Below are 20,636 nucleotides of genomic sequence, written 5' to 3' on the forward strand. Positions count from 1 at the left end.
TGCCAGTGACCACAATCAAATACTTTATTGTGTAAAAGAGTACAAAGATACATCTTGCTCACTGATATCATTGTCAACAAAGTGTAGAATGATAGTGATTGTTTGTATCATCACATCAGTACTTGGAGACACTATTAACCTCAACCTAATGACCTGGAATCAGGCACTTCAGTTTTCCAATATAAAAATAGGCTATCCTCTTCATGGTGATATTAATGACACTGCATTTTTCTACCTAATAAAATGCTCATGTTTTCTGTTCAGTCTGTAAATCCAGTGTGTGTACATGTAAATACGTGCATGTATTTGTTTTCTGAACATGACTTAAGACTGATGAGTCGGCCAAACAACTCTACTGTCATCACCTGTCATCTACTGTGTAGATGGAAGCGTCACAGTGCTACAAACCTACCATGAACCACATCACCTCTTACGTTTAGCAAGACTAAAACATTCTCTGCTTCTACTTTTAGAGCAGCAATCCTACACTTATTACTAGCTTGACAAAAGCAGCCAGTGAAACCATGAAGAATTCCGTGTGGATGTTTTTGGTGCTAGAGGATCAGAAGGGGTCAGGGGTCTCCAGCGGCTCAGCTGGCTGTGCTTGAATGTCAGGCAAGTACTAGAGCAACCACAGGTTTTGAAATGACTGGAGGTAAAGCCTGATCCTGGTTGTGGTTACATGCGGTGGATGTTGTTGTGATCCATGAACTGTTTGAGGTTCTGCAGGTTGTCCCACCACTTGAAGAGGAAGGTCTCTGCGATGAGGCTGAACCAGGGAGTGATCTCCAGCTCCTTGCGCTTGGCCTTTGCCAGCATCTCCTTCAGCTCCTCTTTGCTCACGTAACAGTGGCTTTTGATCTCATTAGGATCTGGACTCAACTCCACGTCCTTCATTGAGACATAAAAAAAAGACTATGTCATTGTCCATAACGTCAGGCTGAGAGACATGATGCATGCATGCAGACAAATACAATCCGAACACAAACACTTCATCAATATATAACTGTATACTGAATTTAAGCTTTTCTTCTATATAATCACTTTAGACTGTGCATTGATACAGCATCTCATCAGTAAAGTATCAACTAGTTTTGCAAGGATCAATGACATCTGCACTTCTCAAGTTTAAAGTTATATCTTATAGAATAAGCATTTTAATTGGATCGAGTTGTATGCAAGCTTAATCACAGAAAACCTATTTGCATCTCACGTCTTAGAAAAGTCCTTGAGTTTGTTTATTCAACTTTCTCCCTTTAACCATGATTTTCATCAAAGTAAGTTTATACTGCTATAGGAAAACAATAGCATATGAACTGATGCTGCATTGGCACTAAATTGATTCATATCAGAACGGAGTGAAGGATCTCTGGAAAAGCTGGTTGTAGCAGAAGTTTTAAATATCTGGTCAAATGTTTTCAATGTGTCATTAGATACATTTGCAGGAAGAGAATACTCATTAGCCCCAGTTTGCCTCTCATGTATTACCACTATAGTCAAGTCATTCAACTCACTGTTTTGGTTTTAAGGCCCCAACTTTACTGTTTTGGTTCACTAGAAAGTTTTAAAAACTGACTTTACACTACCTGCCCAACACTAATCATCATTTAGCAGCTAAAGAGCCAAAGATAAAGAGACAGACTTAGTAGTCTGGTGGCCAGAAACATGACACCAAATGAATGTTGCTCATATCTGTTGGATGTGTAAATTAGCAACTGTTTGTTCACCACATTAACTTAACAGGTGACTTTGAATCAGTGTTACAGTTTTTACCTGCAGCCCCTAAAGGGCTGTGTCCACCAGAGCTTTTCTCCAGTTAAAATCACTTAATGCAGGTTTAAGCATATTTTTTTCTTAAAATGAAATACGCTTGCATCGTTTAACAACACCTACCACAATTCCCAAAGACTCTTCAATCATCTGGATGAGAATATATTCTGTCCATTGCATTAAGAAAAAGATGTTTAGCTTGTTTCCCAAGTTGCAACTCTTCCCTAATCCAAACAAATATATAGTAAAAAATGTCTGTGATCACTTTGCACGATCTGAACCAAAATGTAAAAGTTCTAATAATCAGTTTTATTTGTCTATATTGATGTTACTTTATAGTATTTTATATTTTCTGTGATGCAACTTGAGAAACAGGTAAAAAATAACTTTGATATAGTGCAGTGGACAGAATACTCTTTCATCCAGATGGTCAGAAGAGACTTTAAAGATCATGAAAATACAAGAAAAGCACAAACTAGGTTGAGCTTCACTTTACATGACCTAATGTATAACTGTACCTTCTGCATGAAGAGGATGTAATCAATCTCATGTTCTCCCCAAACACCGTCTGACTGGGCCTTGTAGTGGATTCTTGTTAGATATGTCATTTCATCTGGAGTCACCTGTGGAGCAACAGGAAGGAGGAGGAGATCAGACGCTGGAGAAGATCCTCCATAATCTTCTTCCACTTAATGCAGAATCCAGGAGCACTGTGTAAGTACATACATGTGCACTCAACACACACACACACACACACACACAGTTTACCTGTTCCATGGGGATACCCAGTTCAGCTTTGAGTCTCCTCTGAGCAGCTCTCCTCACTCCAATCGCATCCTTCTCCTCCAGCTCACTGTCTGTGTGTAAAGGATGACTGCAGCATGTGTTTGTGAAACAGCCTGTGCACACAAACAAACTGGTCAAACACGTTGCTACTAATGCTGCTTAGTACCCTTGTTATGCCACATATGACACAATAGTGTGTGTGATTTGCCGCTAACCTGGAAAAGTGATTTTGGCGTCAGACCTCTGTTGTAGGAGCAGCTTCTCTTCGCTGTTGAAGATGAAGACGCTGAAAGCTCTGTGTAACAAACCTGGTAAAACAAACAAATGATTTACCAGAAATGTTTTAGGTACAAATCTGAAACAGGGAGAAACGATCAGACAAGACAGGTGTTTGCATTTTAACGTAGCAGGCAGGTACTGTACCTTTGTCGATGTTGGAATTGAGGTGGCAGTTTTTCTTGGTGTCTGCTCCAATCTTCTGGTCGTTCTCGTCGATGAGGATGCACATCTCAGCCAGCAGCTGCACCTGCTTCTCGTCCAGGTGATCTGTGGTTATCTCAGGCATTCTGACTGCAGACTGTAGGCGTCTCACCTCACTGCAGTGCACGGGGAGGAGCGAACAGACAGCAGGTGTTGGTTTAGTGTGTTTTCTGGACCAGAACAATAACTGTGCACTTTTAAGATAAAAGATAAGATTTCCCAAACAGCAGGTTGTGCCTCCCCAAACATCCTTCTTACCAATGAAGCTGTTTTAAATCATTGATTATTCTTAATTGTTTTATTCTTCTAAAGTCCACGAGGATGTCTTCTGATTGTTTGTTTTGTCTGAGCAACAGTTCAAATCCCAAGATATTCAATGTACATTGAAAGAAAAGGTGCAAATGGTGACTTTTGAGAAGCTGGACTTAGTAAATGTGAGGTAATTTTGCTTTAAACTGACAAATGATCACTTATCAAAATTATTGTCAACTACGGCTAATCAATTGATTGGCTATAAGTTTCACTTGCTTTGATGCTCTATCCTACATGCTATGACCTGTCAGTCTCCTGCATGAACACATTGTGCTTCTCTGACACATTGTTTACATTTTTTGTAAACAAAATGTGTAATATTAAAATAAGTGCAGCTTTCTTTATTTCATGTATACCGAATTAAAGACAACATATATATGTGTTCAGAGAATGCTTTGTTAACATTTTGGAAGTGTGTATTTGAACTAATATGCAAAGACTTATTAAATGCTGTTTTTTTTTAAATACAGTTTGGCCTGACAACAGACAGGCTGCAGCAGAGCTCAGTTATCAATACACACAGTTCTTCTCAGCTTAGAGTCAATAGGCTTAACTCTTCTCAAACACTTCCGCACTAACACAGCTGCTGCAGACGCCTACAGGACTCTCACTTACCTGGATATGGTTCTGTAGCAGGCGGCGGTAGGTGTGCTGAGAGGTCTGGGCCACGGTGCTGCGACTCTACCGGTGCCAGGTACGTTTAATTTCAGTACAGCGGCTCCCTCGCAGGTCACTATCCGGAGCACCGCCCACACAGCCCGCACCATCGCCTGACCAAAACAGAAAACCAATCACAAGGATTGAAGGTGCGGGTGTTGGTAAAACTCGGAGAGGATCACACTCAGTCAGGATCATGGTCAGGATCTGTATATACAATTTTTGGTCCTGAGTATTAAGTGTTATTTCCTGATTGCTTACGGCTAAAAAGTATAGAAAATGTCTATTATTCCCTTCAACTATTGTTTTTGTGATCTGGACAATGATATTTAGAATTTCACCTCCAGGAAAAACAGGAAATTAGCACATTTTCATTCACGTAAAATCAGAAAAACAACATATGAATCAATATTAATATGTATTTCAATTCAATTGTATTTATATAGCACCAAATCACAACAAAAAGAACAAAAAACAAGTAAAAATGTGTTACATGGTGTAATACCTGAGGACTGTCTGAGGATCCTGATGATGAAGATGAACTCACCTTTTTCTACTGTTATGTAACCTCATGACAAGACCATCAGAGGGTATGTTACATAAAGTATGAACCTGGATAAGTAGTTTAACTCTGTTCTCTCCATATACTGAATGATTTTAACCCATTAAAGCCCTTACACATGTACTTAACTGATCAGTTTAGGGACTGCAACTAACTACTAATTATTTCCATCTGCTATTAACACATCGGTTATTGTTTTTGATGAATTCATTGATTGTTTGATCGTTTGTTCTTTAATGTGTCAAAAAAATGAACGACACAAGTTCCCAGAGTCCAAGGAATCATCTTCAACAGTCCAAAACTCAATTTGATTCAATTGAGCATGTCATGCAAATTTAAATCTTGCTTGATAACTGACAAAGTTAATCAATTATCAAAACTGGTGTCAATTAAGTTTGTTGTCAATTAAGTAATTGATTAATCGACAAAACATTTTAGCACCAGATTAATTTCAAACAAAGCAAACCATCTTGTATGAATTTTACTGCCTTTGATTTCCATCAATTTCTCTATTAAATGTTAATTTTCATTGATGGAGGAAGCATTTAGATCTTCTATTTAAGTAAAAGTATCAGCGCCACAAAACCCCGTTACAAGTAAAAATCGTGCACTAAAAATGTTTCTTGAGTACAAGTGTTACCAGAAATATTTAAATAAAGTGTCAAGTGTCAAAAGTACAAGTGCTCAATGCAGTAAACATGGCCCCTGTGAGTATTATCCTACTGTATATATTATTAGATTATGAGCTGAACTTATGCATTAACATGTAAGCAGCATTTTACTGCAGCTGATGGAGAAGTCACACATTTTAACAACTTTGTATTACTTATTCTATGACAGTTAATCATATTTTTAGGGCTGCAACTAATAATTATTTCCATAATCAATTAACCTTTTGATTATTTTCTCAATTAACCGATTAGTTGTTTGCTCCATAAAATGTCAGAAAATGGTGAAAAATGTCAATGACTGTTTCCAAAAGCCCAAAGAGACCAAATGTCAAGTTTTATTTACAAAGATACTCAGTTTACTGCCATACAGGACTAAGGAAACCAGAAAATATTCACATCTGAGAAGCTGAAATCAGACAATTTTGACTTTTTTCTCTCAACAAAAAATGGCTCATTTAATAGTTGACAAAAAATCGATTAATCAAATAATCGTTGCAGCTCTACATATTGTTCATGTGTAGTTCATCATGTGTTTTGATTGTAAACAAGCGACCAGCTACTATAGCTGTCAAATGAATGGAGGACAGTAAGAAGTTTTACATTTCTCTAAGCTGTAATGGTGTATAAAGTATAAAAATGGAAATACTCAAGTAAAGTACAAGTACCTGAGTAAATGTACTAAGCTTCCACCACAGGTACACAGGTAATACTACAACTCACTCAACATCAGTGGACACTAGTTAATAAAGATATTCCCTTCCAGCAAACTCCACTTCGTGTTTTACTCTCAACACTTGTCGTCAACACGCCATCAGACCACTTCCCCGCACGGCCCGCACGGCCGCACCACCCAGGCCTCCTATCAACTGGATACAAGCATGCATTGTCTGCCACACACACAGCCTACAGAGAAACCGAAAACACCTCCAGTTACTTACCTGTGTCAGGTAGACAACCCCGCTTCTTTTATCGTATTTTGCGTTTGTTTATGGCGACATTTTAAAGCTTGAACGCTGTGCTCGACCGACCTTAGCCTTCACTCCCTGCTTCTGACGTCACGCATTTTCATTGGATGCCGTATCGACGGCGTGGCAGCCCATTGGCTCACACAAAGTGCAAACACAACCCACGTGACACGGCAGTTGGTGCACCAATAAAAAAAATACGTGATGTGTCAAAAAAAAGGATTAAATTAGTGATACTTGTCAAAGTGTAGCGTGACATTCATCCCCCAATAACTTAACTCACACGTCGCCATGTTGACACTCACTGAAACATAGCCTCACATCATTTCAGTTTGCGTCAGGACGCTGCCGTTGAGCTGCTGTGTGATGTTCTCACGTTTGACGCCGCAGTGAAGGTGAAATGTGGCAGCTGGCGTGCAGATATGGCAGATAATCGTGTTTCTTCACCTCCATACTTGCTAACTATGAAGTTAAGGGGGCTGTGACAGCGGTGAGTGTCTGTCTTGTTCCGCATATGCAAGGACAGTTTCGGTTACCAATCATGAAAGGACGTCGAATATTAATTTTATTGGCTTCATTCTCCATGTTAATGAAGTTAATTATGCCAATTCATGTGTGTTCTGGCCTTATTTAGTCATTAATTCTGCCTGTAACGTTATCTATGGCGTTATATCACAACTGCACGACTCAGCATTGTTGTCAAACATAATTACATCATAGCAGATGACTTAAGGTCTGTCAGACATGCTAATAGTACATTTGGATTACACAATTTACCAACAACAGAATGGCTAATTTCACAGGCGCTTTACCTGCTGTTCCCACAACCGTCTTTCAACCACAAGTAAGGTGAATTAACCCAACAAGAGGTTTTAGTGATCAAGTGCTTACATTGCATTGGGACTTTACGATTTCCCTATTCATCAAGTCAGGTGTTACTAAGTACAGTATAATGTACATTTGATAAGCAAAGCAGCATGAAATTGCAAGATTTTTGAATGGAGTTTGCAGTTATGTTGTTTCATTCTAATAGAATAGCAGGTGTCAGGGCAAATCTTGCAATTTGTAGTGTTGTTTTAACTTAAATTATTCCCAGACACTATTGGCAGTCCTAAATACATACTGAAATATCTATTTGTATTAGTTCAGATCTCTGTGGGAAAGGCTACCCTTAACCATGAGCAGCTGCTGCATTGACTGTAAACATGAACTTGACTTTTATTTTTTTTACCTGCAGGCAGGTGGAGTTAACCGACCAACCTAACCCACCCACCCACCAGCCAGCGAGAGCCCGGCCTTTGTTTACCTGCTTCTCAGGTAGGAGTTGAGCAGGGGGCAGGGCCACCCAGGAGGTAGGAGGGATGCCCGTGGAGGGCGGAAGCAGCAGCGGCTCTGCTTCGGCTGCCCGTCACCCCAAGCAGAAGCGCAAGGCTCACAGTTTGTCTATCAGGCGCACCAACAGCACAGAGGAGAGGCCACCAGGCATCCAGAGAGGAGACATGCTGGAGGGACAGGTAAGGGAGATGCACAGATGCTCTTTCCCTGTCTCATACTCATGCACACACACACACTGACAGCTGCAGACAACATTTGGTAAACATGCAGCAGCTCAGAAAGACATGTAATATTTACATATATGTTGTAGACATGACCCTCAGAGCTTCCTGTGCATCTGCTGAAAAACATGTACCAGCTTATTCTTTGTTAGCATTTTGATTGTCACTCAGTTACAGTTTGAGGCTGGTTTTTGTCAGTCACAAGATTACAGTACCAGCCGGTTTAGCAACATTGCATTTTGACGATAACTACCTGGTGTTGCAACATTCACAACTTCCACGCTACTTTATGTTTATGAGATTGTGGAATTCCTCCTCTAGAAAAAATGTTGGTGTCTTTTTTTTTAGGCAGCTACAAGATCTTACTTTGGATTAAACTCGCTTCGCTTTAGTCAAATTGTTGATATCCTCTAGATTCCTGCCTGGTGTGGATGTGCATGTTGGTTACTGATTTCTTCTAATTAAAACAATCTGCTGTGACTTTTTAGCCCCACTGGTGTCATCAAGTTAGTGATTAACCAAGGGATTTATTTCTTCCAGAAAGGGAAGAGCCTAAGCTTTTCGGTGAGCAGGCATTTCTTGACACAGGCCGGTTGTAGCGAACTGTCAAACTTCTTCAATGCTGAGATAAAAGCTGCTTTCTGTTTGATCAAGAACATCCTGGTGGTTAACATTTGGGAGTTGGCTGTAGAGAGGATTTATTTAGAGTCAGATTAGATGAACAAAGGGTGTTTGAGTGACCGTTTAGTGTTTTAGATTATATCATCATGTATTTTTGTCATGGAAGATATGGACAATACTCATAATTTGTGTTTGTTTTCGGGAGACATTTTGGCCAAGAGCTACTGGTTCTCCAGGATCTGTACAGGTGGGTCCCGTATTTAATGATGTTTGATTTCAAACAAGTGATTCCCAAAAGGCCCGTATGCCTTTTTTTTTATGATCCAGATTTTTGGACTCACATGTAAATACTGTATATTCTAAAGACAACATCTCCAAATGTTGTCACATCATCAAAATATTCAGTCCAAAATAATGTGACAGTTGATATTTTCAGTATTTCCCAACCCTTGTTTTGAACTATTGAAGTCCTTTACTTTCTCTGCTTGACAATGTCCTTGACTTATCAGCCACTAAATCTAGAGCTCAGCTTGCATGGGCCTGTTGTCTCATCAAATATTAATATGGGCTGCTTGTCCATGTCTGATTAGTCTTTTCACCAGGCCTTTTTGTGTATTGCCCAGACAAGTTGGCTCTGTTTATGTACCCCCCCCCACCCCCACCAAGAGCACTAGTTCCACATACACAGACACGCTAAACAGCTTTATAACCCATATACAATGCACAGAATGCATTTTAATAATGCTGCCATTATTAGCCAGAGTATGCAGAGTTTTAGGGCCACAACTAAGCAGCTTTGAATGCATAATGGCTGCCTGTTTGTTAATTGACCTTTTTTTTTTTTTTTTTTGCAAAGTGTGTTGACATGTGGCACTGACAGAATAGTCAGGTGCTTAACGTGCGCTGCTGTGACAAACTGTTGGTCTTGAACGCGCGCCAGAAGAAAGAGTGACAGTCAAGTATTTGGTTTCCTCGTCTTTCACATGGCTAGAGGAATAAGCGGCAGCTCTCAGGGCGAGCTGTCAGATGCAGCCTTCTGAATCCTTTGTTTTCACGGCAACCTTTACTTCTCTGTGCATGCTAGTCTGGCGGTCAGCTGATAACTATGGAGGTAAGTCAGTGGACATGTAGCATATGACTGGTTGGACCCTGGCTGTTTTGTAGGTTGTTTCACCGTTTGTAGGTTGTAGGTCTGTAGCCAGAAATGTAGCGATGAGTGTTCCCACAAATGCAGGTGGTGTCTGATTTCAAGAGATTTCTGTGGGTTGCTTTCGATTTGTTTAAGTGGTGTGTGTTTTATGAGTCACTCAAGCCTCCCTTTGAATAGTGATAATATATTAGATGCTTTGAATTCGTCATTGTAAAATTGTATTTGCTCTACAAATATACTACTATGTAATTAAAAGAGAATACCACACTACAGGAGGATGTTAAGCAAATACATTTTTCAGCCTAAATGACAGCTCACCATGAGGTTTATCAAATATTTATTCTTTTTTTTTTTTCTCGTCTGTTTGTCCAGGACTCCAAGCTGCCCATCTCCTTACGGAACAATCTTCTTGACCTTTTTGGCCAGATTGAACGCGAGTTTGAAAATCTCTACATTGAAAACCTTGAATGTGAGTCACTGATATGCAAAGTAGTCAAAATCTTTAGATGTAAAAAGAGAAATGTTGTGGAGTAAATGAAATGTCTCTCGCTTTCATCTTTTTTTAGACTGTAGAGTTCTCATGCACATACCTTACTTTATTGATCTTCAGGTGTTGATTGACTAAGCAAATGGTTTCAGAGCGCAGGTAATGTTTGTCTACTAAAGCCCTGTCACTGTCCTAACATTACAGTGCGCCGGGAAATTGACTCACTGAATGAGCGTCTGACCGGAGATGGACAGACTATTGAAGGAGGAGACCCCACCAAGGGCGCTCTGAAAACAAAAGGTTCAGTATTTCCTACATGATCTGTTGGAGTTATGTTATTCTTTCAGTTTCCTGTTTTTCTCAACACATTGAACAGATGCTTCTTTTTTTATACACTTATCTGCTTTCTTGCCAAGATTCAGATGAGAAGATTGACACCAGTCTCATATCTGTACAATATAATATGAAGCTATAGCCAGAAGCCAGTTAGCTTAGCATAGCATAGCCTAAAACTAACCTGGCTCTATGCAAAGGTGACGAAATCTACCTACCTGCACTTCTAAAGCTCACAGTATACTTTTGTTTAATACCCATAAAAATTGAAGTTATTAAACAACATGTTGTGGTTGTAAAGGATGTTATGTGCTGGACTATTTTTTGGTCAGGTGCTGTAATATCCTGTCTTATTGTCACCATGAGGTTGCTAAACAACCAGTGGAGACACTTTGCCAAAAACTAGACCAGCACAAAATCCCTGTGAAACCACAACGGTTTGTTTATGGATTGAACAGTTAATTAGTGAGCTTTAGAGCTGCTGATAGGCAGCTTTTGTTACCTTTAGCCAAAGCCAGGCTAGCTGTTTTCAGTCTTTGTGCTAAGCTAAGCTAACCGGCTGCTGGGGGTAGCTTCATATTTACTGTGCAGACATGAGAGTGGTATCAATTGTTTCATCTTTCTATTATTATGTTATGTGATGTTAGTTCACCGTCTTTAATAAGTTCAAACATAATCTCAATTACCTCTCACACCGCAGAGGGTGACAGCGTGAAAGTGATAACAAGGTGCTAAAGAAGACTTGTTTATATGCTGTAGGATTGAATCAGAAGTATAAAAGTATCTCAAACCAAAAAGCACCACGACATGAGTTACACAAATCCATCCCTGCTTCCACTTCATATGTGTTGAAACGTCATTAGCAGCCATGCAGACACTTCTGACAACTAATTACCAGAAACACACAACACGGCTTTGTATTGTTGAGCTGTGTGCAATTTAAAGTCTTGACTTTTTATTAGGCCTTTACTGCAACAGAAAAACCAACCAATGAGTTTGTCACTCAATGGTGAATTTCATTCATTGTTCTTTGTCTCTCCATCACACAGCCAGCCACAGCACCAGTCAACTGTCACAGAAGCTCAAGACAACCTACAAAGCCTCTACCAGCAAGGTACGTGGCTCCAGCTATGTTAGGCCGCTCTATAGATCGCAGAAGATGTGTCATCTGTGTAAATATTTGAGCTGTTGAGATTCAGGCCTGGGGTGATGGTAACAGACTATCAAAAGCCCTTTGTTGCTGAGTGAGGGGAAGGAAGCGTGTAACAGTTTGTGAAGTAACGATGCATTCATAGAATTGAAAAATTTTTGGACAAAATGACCTCTCCCTTGATTTCTTCCTTTTTTAATCTCTTGCCGTTATAGCGCTTGTACACTTTCCAAGGCAAAATAGGTGGACCTCGCAACTTCAGTGTGGCCACATGGGAGTTGTTGGGAGGAGATTCATGGGTAACTTCCTGAATGCTCTGTTTGTCACTAAGCATCGTGGGGGGCAGCTGCGGGCTGAGTCTCTTTTTAACGGAAGTCTGACCTTGACTCCTCATCTCTTCTCTGCTCTGCACCCTCATGTGGGTGAACGGCTGCATTTGTCAGATCTAGAAAACAAGTTTTTACACTTTCTTAAAAGGGAACATTTTATTTTTGGAAGTGTCTTGTTGGTTAACTTACTCATCACATTAAAGGGAAACTCCTGGGTTTTTTCTAGCGGGACCCTATTTTCCCATCGTTTTGTGTCTAAGTGACTAATGGGGACAACGGTTTTTGAAATTGGTCCAGTCTCATTCTGAAATCTTGTGCGAGTTGATACAGGAAGTCAACAGTGAGTGAGAGTTGGAAAGAGGAGTGCCGGGAGGAGTTTGTTGTGTTGGAGTACAGAAAGCGTAGCTTAGTGTTATCTTAAAGACATGGCTGAATATTTAGTTGATTTCGACAACAACTCAACTCTCGTGGGATTTCAGAACGAAACTTCTCCCTCAGCAACACTTGGTTAGACACAAAAACAACAAACAGACCGGACCAAGTGAAAGGTAAAGAAAAATGTCCTATCTCTCCTTATGGTCTTTTCATAATGTTGTCAGACACTTATAACAACAATCTGAGCCTGTCAGTGGCAAAAATAAGCACTTTTAGTGAACTATGGCACCAATCCCCAAGGATTACATTGTAGCCCATTTCGTGGCTGCTGGCTGAAGTGCTCTCACGCAATCATGGACCAGTTTCAAAAGTTGTTGTCCCCATTAGTCACTTAGACAGAAAAAGAAGGTAAACTAGGGTCCAGGTTGAAAAATCCTGAAGTTTCCCTTTGAATCCTCTACCAGTAGAGAAGAACCGTGAGACGACTTTAGTCTCTTTCTATCAGCTGTCTTAAAACAATATAATAAGATGAAAATTAATAATTGATGTGGAAAACTGTTTTTATCAAAACGGCCAAGTTTAGTCGTCCGCCAACCATTAAAAACCTCTCTTTGAACAGCTCTTAAAGGTATAAATACTAATATTTATAATCAATGAAAATCCTGTGATATGGCGTTTTATTTCCTGCTCTACCTAAAATGTTTGCTTGACATTGCCTTTCTTAAATCTGACTCCACTAAATGCAGCCAAAGTCTGAGCTAGATGAAGAGTGAGAAACAATCCTCTTCTGACTTGTAAATTAGAAAAGAGGACACAAGGGATCAAGGGACGACTTCTTAGATTAACCTCCGACAGAACTAGCCGCTATATAATATACAGCTAACCTATCAGCTGGCTAAGAAACATGACGAAAAACTCATTTCGTCAAGACTCAAGAGACCGGAAACTAATGCAATGATCTGCACTAACTGTAGCCTCAGTTTCTTACTGCGTTGACCTTGACTGGAATGAGCTATTTTTTTTCTCTCACTGCTCATAGTCTTCTAATGACAGGAAAGAAATAAGATTGTGTTGTACGTGTAATGTGAGCATAAACACACCTGACAGAATGAGAACATACATTAACACAGTCTGACACGAGTAAACCAGATGCTTTGCTGTTGCATCTAATGACTACCAATGATGAAGCTTATCGCTGTGGTCGGCCGTCTGCTTGCAGCAGCATGTACGTTACAGATTGTGACAAATAGAACAACAATTCACTCTCTAGTTTGTTCATCAGGATGTCTGCAGCGACTAAAGGCCACATGTAACCAGACCACCAGACATGCTTATTTTTAGAGGTGCACCACACGTCTCATATACCTTTTGGCAGAACATCCCCCTGATAGGAAAACACACCTTGTTTACAAGACATACACACACACACACACACACACACACACACACACACTGGCTTTAACAGGCTACTATTCTAGGAGCTTTTATCACAAAGTAAGTTTAGCTGGCTCTCTTTGGGTCACCTGGCTTCACTGAGACTAACATTGGCAATCCTGGATAACTGGTATCATAAAGCTAGTTATCAACCGGCTCAGTCAACTCTGGGTTTTCCTCGATAGCTCGCTTCTAAGCTCCAGCCTGCTCATGTGACAGAAGCAGAGGTCTTCATTACGGGCAAGTGCGTAGGTTTGGTTTCAGCTTTGGTAGGGGCATTTTTTGTCAGACGGCCAAAATAATTGTGTATGTGTACGTGCTCTCTATCACTCTTCTCTCTTTCATAGGCACATGCGTGCACATGCACACACATAAAGAGACTGTCTCTGCAAAATATTTACTGAATATGCATTCGCTGACTTGCCTGAAACCAGACTTGTATCATGTTTCTCTGATTTTTATATGTTATTTTATTAATAGACTACTTAACTATAAATCTGAGACAAAAATTATTATTTAAAAATAACATATCATAGACTGTCACAAGGCTTTCCACAAGGATGTAGAGTAGCCAACCACACAGTCTGTAAGTAGTTATTAATATTTAAAACCATGTCTTATTTATTATTTATTTATCGGCACCTTCCCTTTAAGGTTTATCAAGGGAACAACAATAAGAAGGTTATTTTAAAGGGGGACATGTGTATTGGTTTTAAATTAAATGATTTATAAAATAAACCTATGCTAAAAATGACTAAAATAACAAAACATGTGAATCACTTGACTCACATCATGTGAATCTACTGAATCAACTCAACTTCTAGTCATCTTCATCTTCATTTTCATCTTCACTATCATCCTGAGTGTGAGGCTGAGGCGTAGCCTACGTTTTCCTCATATGACACAGGCCTGTTACTCTAACAACATTGCCTGTTTTAGTGTGTTTGTTTTAGATTGCTCTGCTGTAAAATGCACAATGTAAATGAAGATAATTCATTCATTTGTTCATTCATTACTTTCAGTAGACTGTTTCATACTTACTGTGCGATCGTCAAGTTGCTGCCACCGGTGTTTTCAGATGTTTTCCGAAGTAGCTTGTCTAATGAGGATGTCCCCAGTCTGTGCAAGCAATTCAATTCTTAATGTGTTTAGTCATAAATTATCTTGCTAATATTTGTCAAACACTGAGGATGACACTCCGCTCTCTACTCGGCAGGACACAACCTCTCAGCTGAGCGCACACACAGTCATATAGAGCATGTGACTGACGCAGACAGAGAGGCACGTTCCTCTATCATCGTGCTCGCATTGTTTTGAAGCGGAGGCTAGTGGTTGTAAATGTACACGCACAACTTGTTAAACAAAACTATTTTACTAGAATCAAAATGTAATATAATAAAGTAACTGGCTGGACTTAAACGAGCAGTCGTGTTATGGAAAGCTCTGAAACTTCACCTGAGTTCTGTCCTTCTTTCAGTTTGTGGATTTGGGCGACACAACTCTGCACAAGTCTGCGTGTCTCTGTGACATCAGAGCTCACCTGAGAGGCTGCAGCTCACCTGTCTGTGCGTCTCTGTGCCGCTCAGGCTGCTGCTGCTGACAGGATTTTGATAATAAAATGATTCCTGACAGTCACAAACACATCAGTTGGACAAGCTGTTGCTAATTTAACTTATAAATAATGTTAATGTCTTAATGACACATATGCAATAATAACTCTGCTCTTGATCCATTCATGGAAGAAGGGAGAGATGGCATTAAATAGTAAATATTTCTCCCACTAATTTCAAAGATGAATGTTTGGATTGATTACAGAACATTCTTATTAACTAAGCTCAACTCTTACTGTAAAAAGTACCAGATGTCTTAATTTGCATTGGGGAGGAATATTCACCAGCAGTAATTAAGTTGTTTAATTAAACAGCATGTCTGAGCAACAATCACAAATTAGCTAACAACAGCTAACGCCTGAAATTAAATATAATATCAAATGATCAGAGTTTCGTCCAGTGAAGTCGTTTTCACTTCTGTGACATTTGAAACATTAAAACTATAAATACTAACATCTTCAGATTCTCCACCACTTTTAAACAGAAGGCACAAGCTAGATATAACTTTTTATACAGACCTTTTGAAATATGATCAACATGTTCAGTAGTCTAGAGTGAATATGGACAAAAAAACAACAAAATGTCACTATTGTTTAGTGACATTTTTAAGCATTTTTTATCTAATGATGAACAAACTATTATGAATACGGGATCATTAGTTAAAAGTAAAGAAAGACTGTAGAGATAGTCAGTGCAAAAATAGCTGAGGAAAAGAAATGAATGCCTGATAATGACAAAATGTTGCATTTATAATTAACTGAACTAAATAGCAGTGTTCACAGTTAATATGCAGCTATAATTGCCATTCATTAGTCTGTGGTAAACAATCTCTCAGTTTGTTTTAAACCCAGAGTGGATACATAATTGTGCAAAAATGTGTCTTCTATCTCTGACATAATTATCATGGAAAGCACAATGATTATATTGATCTATAAAAATGTCTCCATGTTTTTCCCTTTAATCACTTTTCACTTTATTATAAACTTTTGTCCTTCTGCCAGCTTCATGATACCAGAAAACTTGAACTAAACCCAGAGAAAGCTGGCTAAGCCGTTTATCTTGCTTTGTGATACAGGCCCTACATCCAACACACTGTGCTTTATTTGTTAATGTGTTGGTCAGAGACCAGCAACAGACTGTGTGACACATGTAAACATTGCAAAGCCAGTCTGTGTTATTGTCATGTAGATTTCAATTTTATTACCGTCATTTATCAAACACAAATAAACCCAATTTATTCACTTCTTGTATCTGTGCCACAGTAAGTCTCATAGTAAACCATTAGTGCTGTAAGTCGTATAAATGCTGCTATTCATATCGGCCCATTTACTTAAAATACTTGGCACTCATATCAGTTCTGAAAACTTTGAATTGGTGCACCTGTTTAATTTTAGTTGGACTCTAAGCATATGTTTAGCTTGGCTTTGGTTCAGCACCAGGAGGAATACTCATCCCTCTTTATCTTCCCTCCATCATGCCCGCCTCTCTTCCCTGCCTGTTCAGATTGTGTCTAGTTTCAAAGCCACCACTGGTTCCCGGGCTTTGTGCCAGCTGCTGAAGGAGTATGTGGGCCACCGGGACGGGATCTGGGACCTCAGTGTTACCCGAACTCAGCCAGTGGTCCTGGGAACCGCATCCGCAGGTACACCAAATCCCTTTACTGTTTAAATCTATCATTCATTGCTCTATACACAGTAGACATGCCACATACTGTAGTGGTAGTAATGGAAAAATTAGAATAATTAGTGTAGAATAATTAAAGACTAAAGGTGCTGCGTTCAATATTTACATCATTACATCACTGTCAAATTAATTGTAATACTTTGGTGCAATTTCCAGAAAAGTACAACATTGTTTTGATGATTGATGGCTTTTGTTACACAACACTATTATTGTTACTGCTCATATTTATTTCTCTAGGCAAGAGTTGCTGTAAACTTACAGCGTGTCAGTTGATTCTTTGAGGAGATAATAAACATGTTCAATCTGTTTTTATTTCCATCGTCTGCCATTGCTAGAAACTCTAAAAAAAAAGTTGGGCTCAGTGGAACATTTCTGGATTGTTTTATGGTACGAGGTGAAACAAGAGATCCAACCTGGTAGCACACGATGTAAATACAGTACTTTAGTAAATCATTAGGTGATAAAGAAGTCAGCCTCCGGTTACTTGATGTGATATATCGTCCACCCCTGCTCTCATTCAACAGACCATTCAGCTCTGCTGTGGAGTATAGAGACCGGCAAATGTCTGCTGAGGTATGCCGGACACGTGGGATCAGGTAATAAAAAACTTTTATCATTGTATTTGTGTAGAATAGTGCTGGGCGGTATAAAGATTCATCCAGTGTCCATGTGTAGTGGTTACACAGCTTGGATTAGTCTTGTCCGTGGACACTTGTAGATTTTCCAAGTCTGGCAGCAAAAGGTCCCACTGCAAAAAGTTTCCTCTTCACTCTTCAGGAGAGTGACTGCAGGTACATCAGCAGTTACTATCATTACTGTATGTTGACTTTCCGGACTGTCCTGTTGCCCTTCTGCCTCCGTTCTTTGTTTTTCTTCTTCCAGTTATTTTATCTCCTCTCTGTGTACTCCGGCTCAAATAAATAGGCTTGGCCAGTCAAAGTGAAATGACTCATAATCGTCCTCATAATAGTCCACGGGATAATCCGTCACTGCACTTAGTTCTTTTAGTTTCCTCACAGTCTAACCATGGTGAAAGTCAGCCTGATACATGTGAACAAACCACTGTGAGTGGATGAATATGTGAGTGGTTTGGTTAGTTGGCAAACTGTCCCAGATATAGATCTCTATGCAGTTATCCATAATGCTGCTACAGGCAGCTAGTTCCTGTGTTTACTGTCATACAGACTCTGAAACAAACTTTTGAAGTGATTCATGTAAACTCTATGTACTCCTGACAGTAGAATAAGCCACTATAAATCTATATAAAGGCCCAGTCATGCAAAAAACCAAACTAAAAAAACATGATGTACCGTGAAGCCGCACAAATCTTAAAAAAATACTGTGATATAAATTTTCAGTCATACTGCCCAGTACTAGTGTAGAACCACGTAGACATGTCAAAATGCTATTTACAGCATTAATAATCACTGTTGGATCAAGGAGTGTCTCTGTCAATATTTGCTCACTTAGTGTGATGATAGGAATGTTTGATATATGTCTATATATATATATATATGTCTTGTTATCTTATCAGCAAAGTTGTTGTCTCTCCCACAGTCAACTCCATCAAGTTCCACCCCACAGAGCAGATGGCCCTCACAGGTATTTAAACGCACGTGTTTATTTTATTGAATTGGCTACATTTAATATTTCTCTCTCCTTATGATTATTTGACCGTCTTTCCCCTGCCGCCGTTGCCTCCAGTAGTTGATTTTGAGTAGATCTACATGTTTGTTGATGTGTGCTTGTGTCGCCGCAGCCTCCGGGGACCAGACGGCTCACATCTGGCGCTACATGGTGCAGCTTCCTGCCCCACAGCCACCACCAGATGTCAGTGTGAGTAGCTTTGTGCTGTTTCTGCTGGAATATGCTGGAATCTCATGGAGTTTTGAGACATGTATTCATAACAGGGAGTTTTCAGAGTCGGTGAATATTAAAAATTAAGTCACTTTACAAGTAATATCACAATTTCTCTACTTGTTTCATGCTGGTTTTCAGGTCTGCTGCCATGAAAATCTCTCATTTATCTCACTTGTTACTCATGCTTTTTCACCAAGAACAAATCTAAGCTCTCACAGTGTTTTTTTTTTTATTTTTGTATCACTTCAGCGCACTGACCGACTGAACTCTTCTTTGTGCTCTCACAGGCTCCGTGTGATGACGACCAGGACTCATCGGACAGAGAAGAAGGCGAGGTGGACGGCGAGGGCCCTTGCGAAGTCCCCACCGTCCGGGTCGCCACCGCAACCCTGAAGAGCCACCAGGGTGTTGTCATCGCAGCGGACTGGTTGGTGGGCGGCCGACAAGTGGTGACAGCTTCCTGGGATCGCGCTGCCAACCTGTACGAGGTGGAGACATCTGAGCTGGTGCACACACTCACTGGTATGCAGACATCATAATGTTTATCTGGTATAGGGTGACCGGATGAGAATGAGTGAAATTCGGGACAGGGGAGTTGGGGTAGGTGTGGCCTCCTGAAGAAGATCGGTTTGTACAAATGGATAAAATAGAGAGAGATTGATTGGTTGTGAGGATGATATGAATGTTTACATGACGCGTGAACCGTAATGCACAGGTGACAAGTATGTTACAGTCGTTTTAAACACATTTTCAGCTGCTGAGATTGTCATTAAGCTTTAGGAGCTTACAAACACATTAAGATATTTTTATCACAAATCCCTCTCAGGGCTGCACTCTCCATCATCTGCTTTAAAACAGGTCGAATGACATCAACAATGTTATTTATGATAGCTTAATCAGTGCAGTAGACAAGTGAAAACACATCAGTTATAATTAATTATTTTACAAAAACAAACTGGATATTTTTAAGTAACTAAAATCAGGAGTTATAGCCTACATAAGAGATTTGAACAGAATATTTTCACAGATTCAGAGAGTAAAAAAAACTATTGAGCTACTACTTCATGTAGACTAATTGATAATTTAATGAAAAGCTCCTCTCATTTGAATTTAGAGTCTTCTACATTTTCTCCAGGTGACAGCAGCAGCTTGTTGCGCTTATCTCCGTTATGTTATTAATTATTCATGACAATTTGGCAGCGCTCCAAAAGACACAATACCTTCAGTGCAGCATTTTTCAATATTCCTGTGTCACCAAGTCAGGTCTGAAAGGTCTCCTCAGCATTTTTGCCTTCAAGTCTCAAGTCAAGTCGAGTCTCACAGCATACTGACAGCTCTCGTTTTAGCTTCTTCATATTATCTGTTACTATTATCTTAATGGTTCATTTTCAGGACAAACAGGACAGGATTTGGGATTCAGAACTGTCCCAAATTTTTTGGGACGTCTGGTGACCCTAATCTGGTATCTTTATATTTACAATGTGATTTGATTTTTTAGGGATAATTTGCGTGTTTTTTTTATTTGTTCTGCTATAATATTCTTCTGCTGACTCAGCAGATGTACATTTTGGAATTTGTGTATTTGTATCAATATGTTCCAGTGCTTGAAACTCACCAGTAATTCTAGTGCACCCCTAAAAAAAGCTCATATTTCCCTAGATACACATAACATTATCCAGAGCAGTTTCTAAAAACCAGAACCTTCCAAGTTTGAGTGAAGAGGTACCTGAACTGAAAACTGTTTATTTTATGGAACAGCTTTAAACAAAATTGGCTGATGTTTTCCCTCAAACTAAACAGGAAGAAATCTATTTCTCTACCTAGTCTAACACTACACAATCAAGT

The 20,636-nt window shown here is 39.6% G+C and overlaps 2 protein-coding genes across 5 annotated transcripts in view; one reads left to right on the plus strand and one right to left on the minus strand.

Annotated features, from left to right (window-relative positions):
- Positions 1-6,335, minus strand: idi1 (isopentenyl-diphosphate delta isomerase 1). The gene is made up of 7 exons (XM_067578734.1): positions 6,177-6,335; positions 3,964-4,118; positions 2,980-3,152; positions 2,772-2,864; positions 2,539-2,669; positions 2,289-2,393; positions 1-891 (listed from the first exon to the last, which is right to left on the minus strand). Exons 2-7 carry the CDS (start codon positions 4,113-4,115, stop codon positions 679-681), a joined length of 867 nt encoding a protein of 288 aa, XP_067434835.1. The 5' UTR covers positions 4,116-4,118; positions 6,177-6,335; the 3' UTR covers positions 1-678.
- Positions 5,973-20,636, plus strand: part of LOC137173722 (WD repeat-containing protein 37-like) — a 25,610-nt gene continuing 10,946 nt past the window's right edge. The window contains exons 1-12 of one of the 4 annotated variants that reach the window (XM_067578730.1): positions 5,973-6,185; positions 6,535-6,693; positions 7,441-7,717; positions 9,903-9,999; positions 10,222-10,317; positions 11,400-11,464; positions 11,716-11,799; positions 16,752-16,890; positions 17,456-17,527; positions 18,489-18,533; positions 18,691-18,767; positions 19,079-19,313. In XM_067578730.1, coding sequence (XP_067434831.1) covers positions 7,565-7,717; positions 9,903-9,999; positions 10,222-10,317; positions 11,400-11,464; positions 11,716-11,799; positions 16,752-16,890; positions 17,456-17,527; positions 18,489-18,533; positions 18,691-18,767; positions 19,079-19,313 — 1,063 coding nt within the window. In that variant the 5' untranslated portion in view covers positions 5,973-6,185; positions 6,535-6,693; positions 7,441-7,564. Of the gene's footprint in view, positions 6,186-6,534; positions 6,694-7,440; positions 7,718-9,369; positions 9,492-9,902; positions 10,000-10,221; positions 10,318-11,399; positions 11,465-11,715; positions 11,800-16,751; positions 16,891-17,455; positions 17,528-18,488; positions 18,534-18,690; positions 18,768-19,078; positions 19,314-20,636 lie in introns of those variants that run through there. The other 3 variants (XM_067578729.1, XM_067578731.1, XM_067578733.1) reach the window with 3 other exon arrangements.

This window comes from Thunnus thynnus, chromosome 21 (genome assembly GCF_963924715.1).
Source record: "Thunnus thynnus chromosome 21, fThuThy2.1, whole genome shotgun sequence".
Classification (NCBI taxonomy): domain Eukaryota; kingdom Metazoa; phylum Chordata; class Actinopteri; order Scombriformes; family Scombridae; genus Thunnus; species Thunnus thynnus.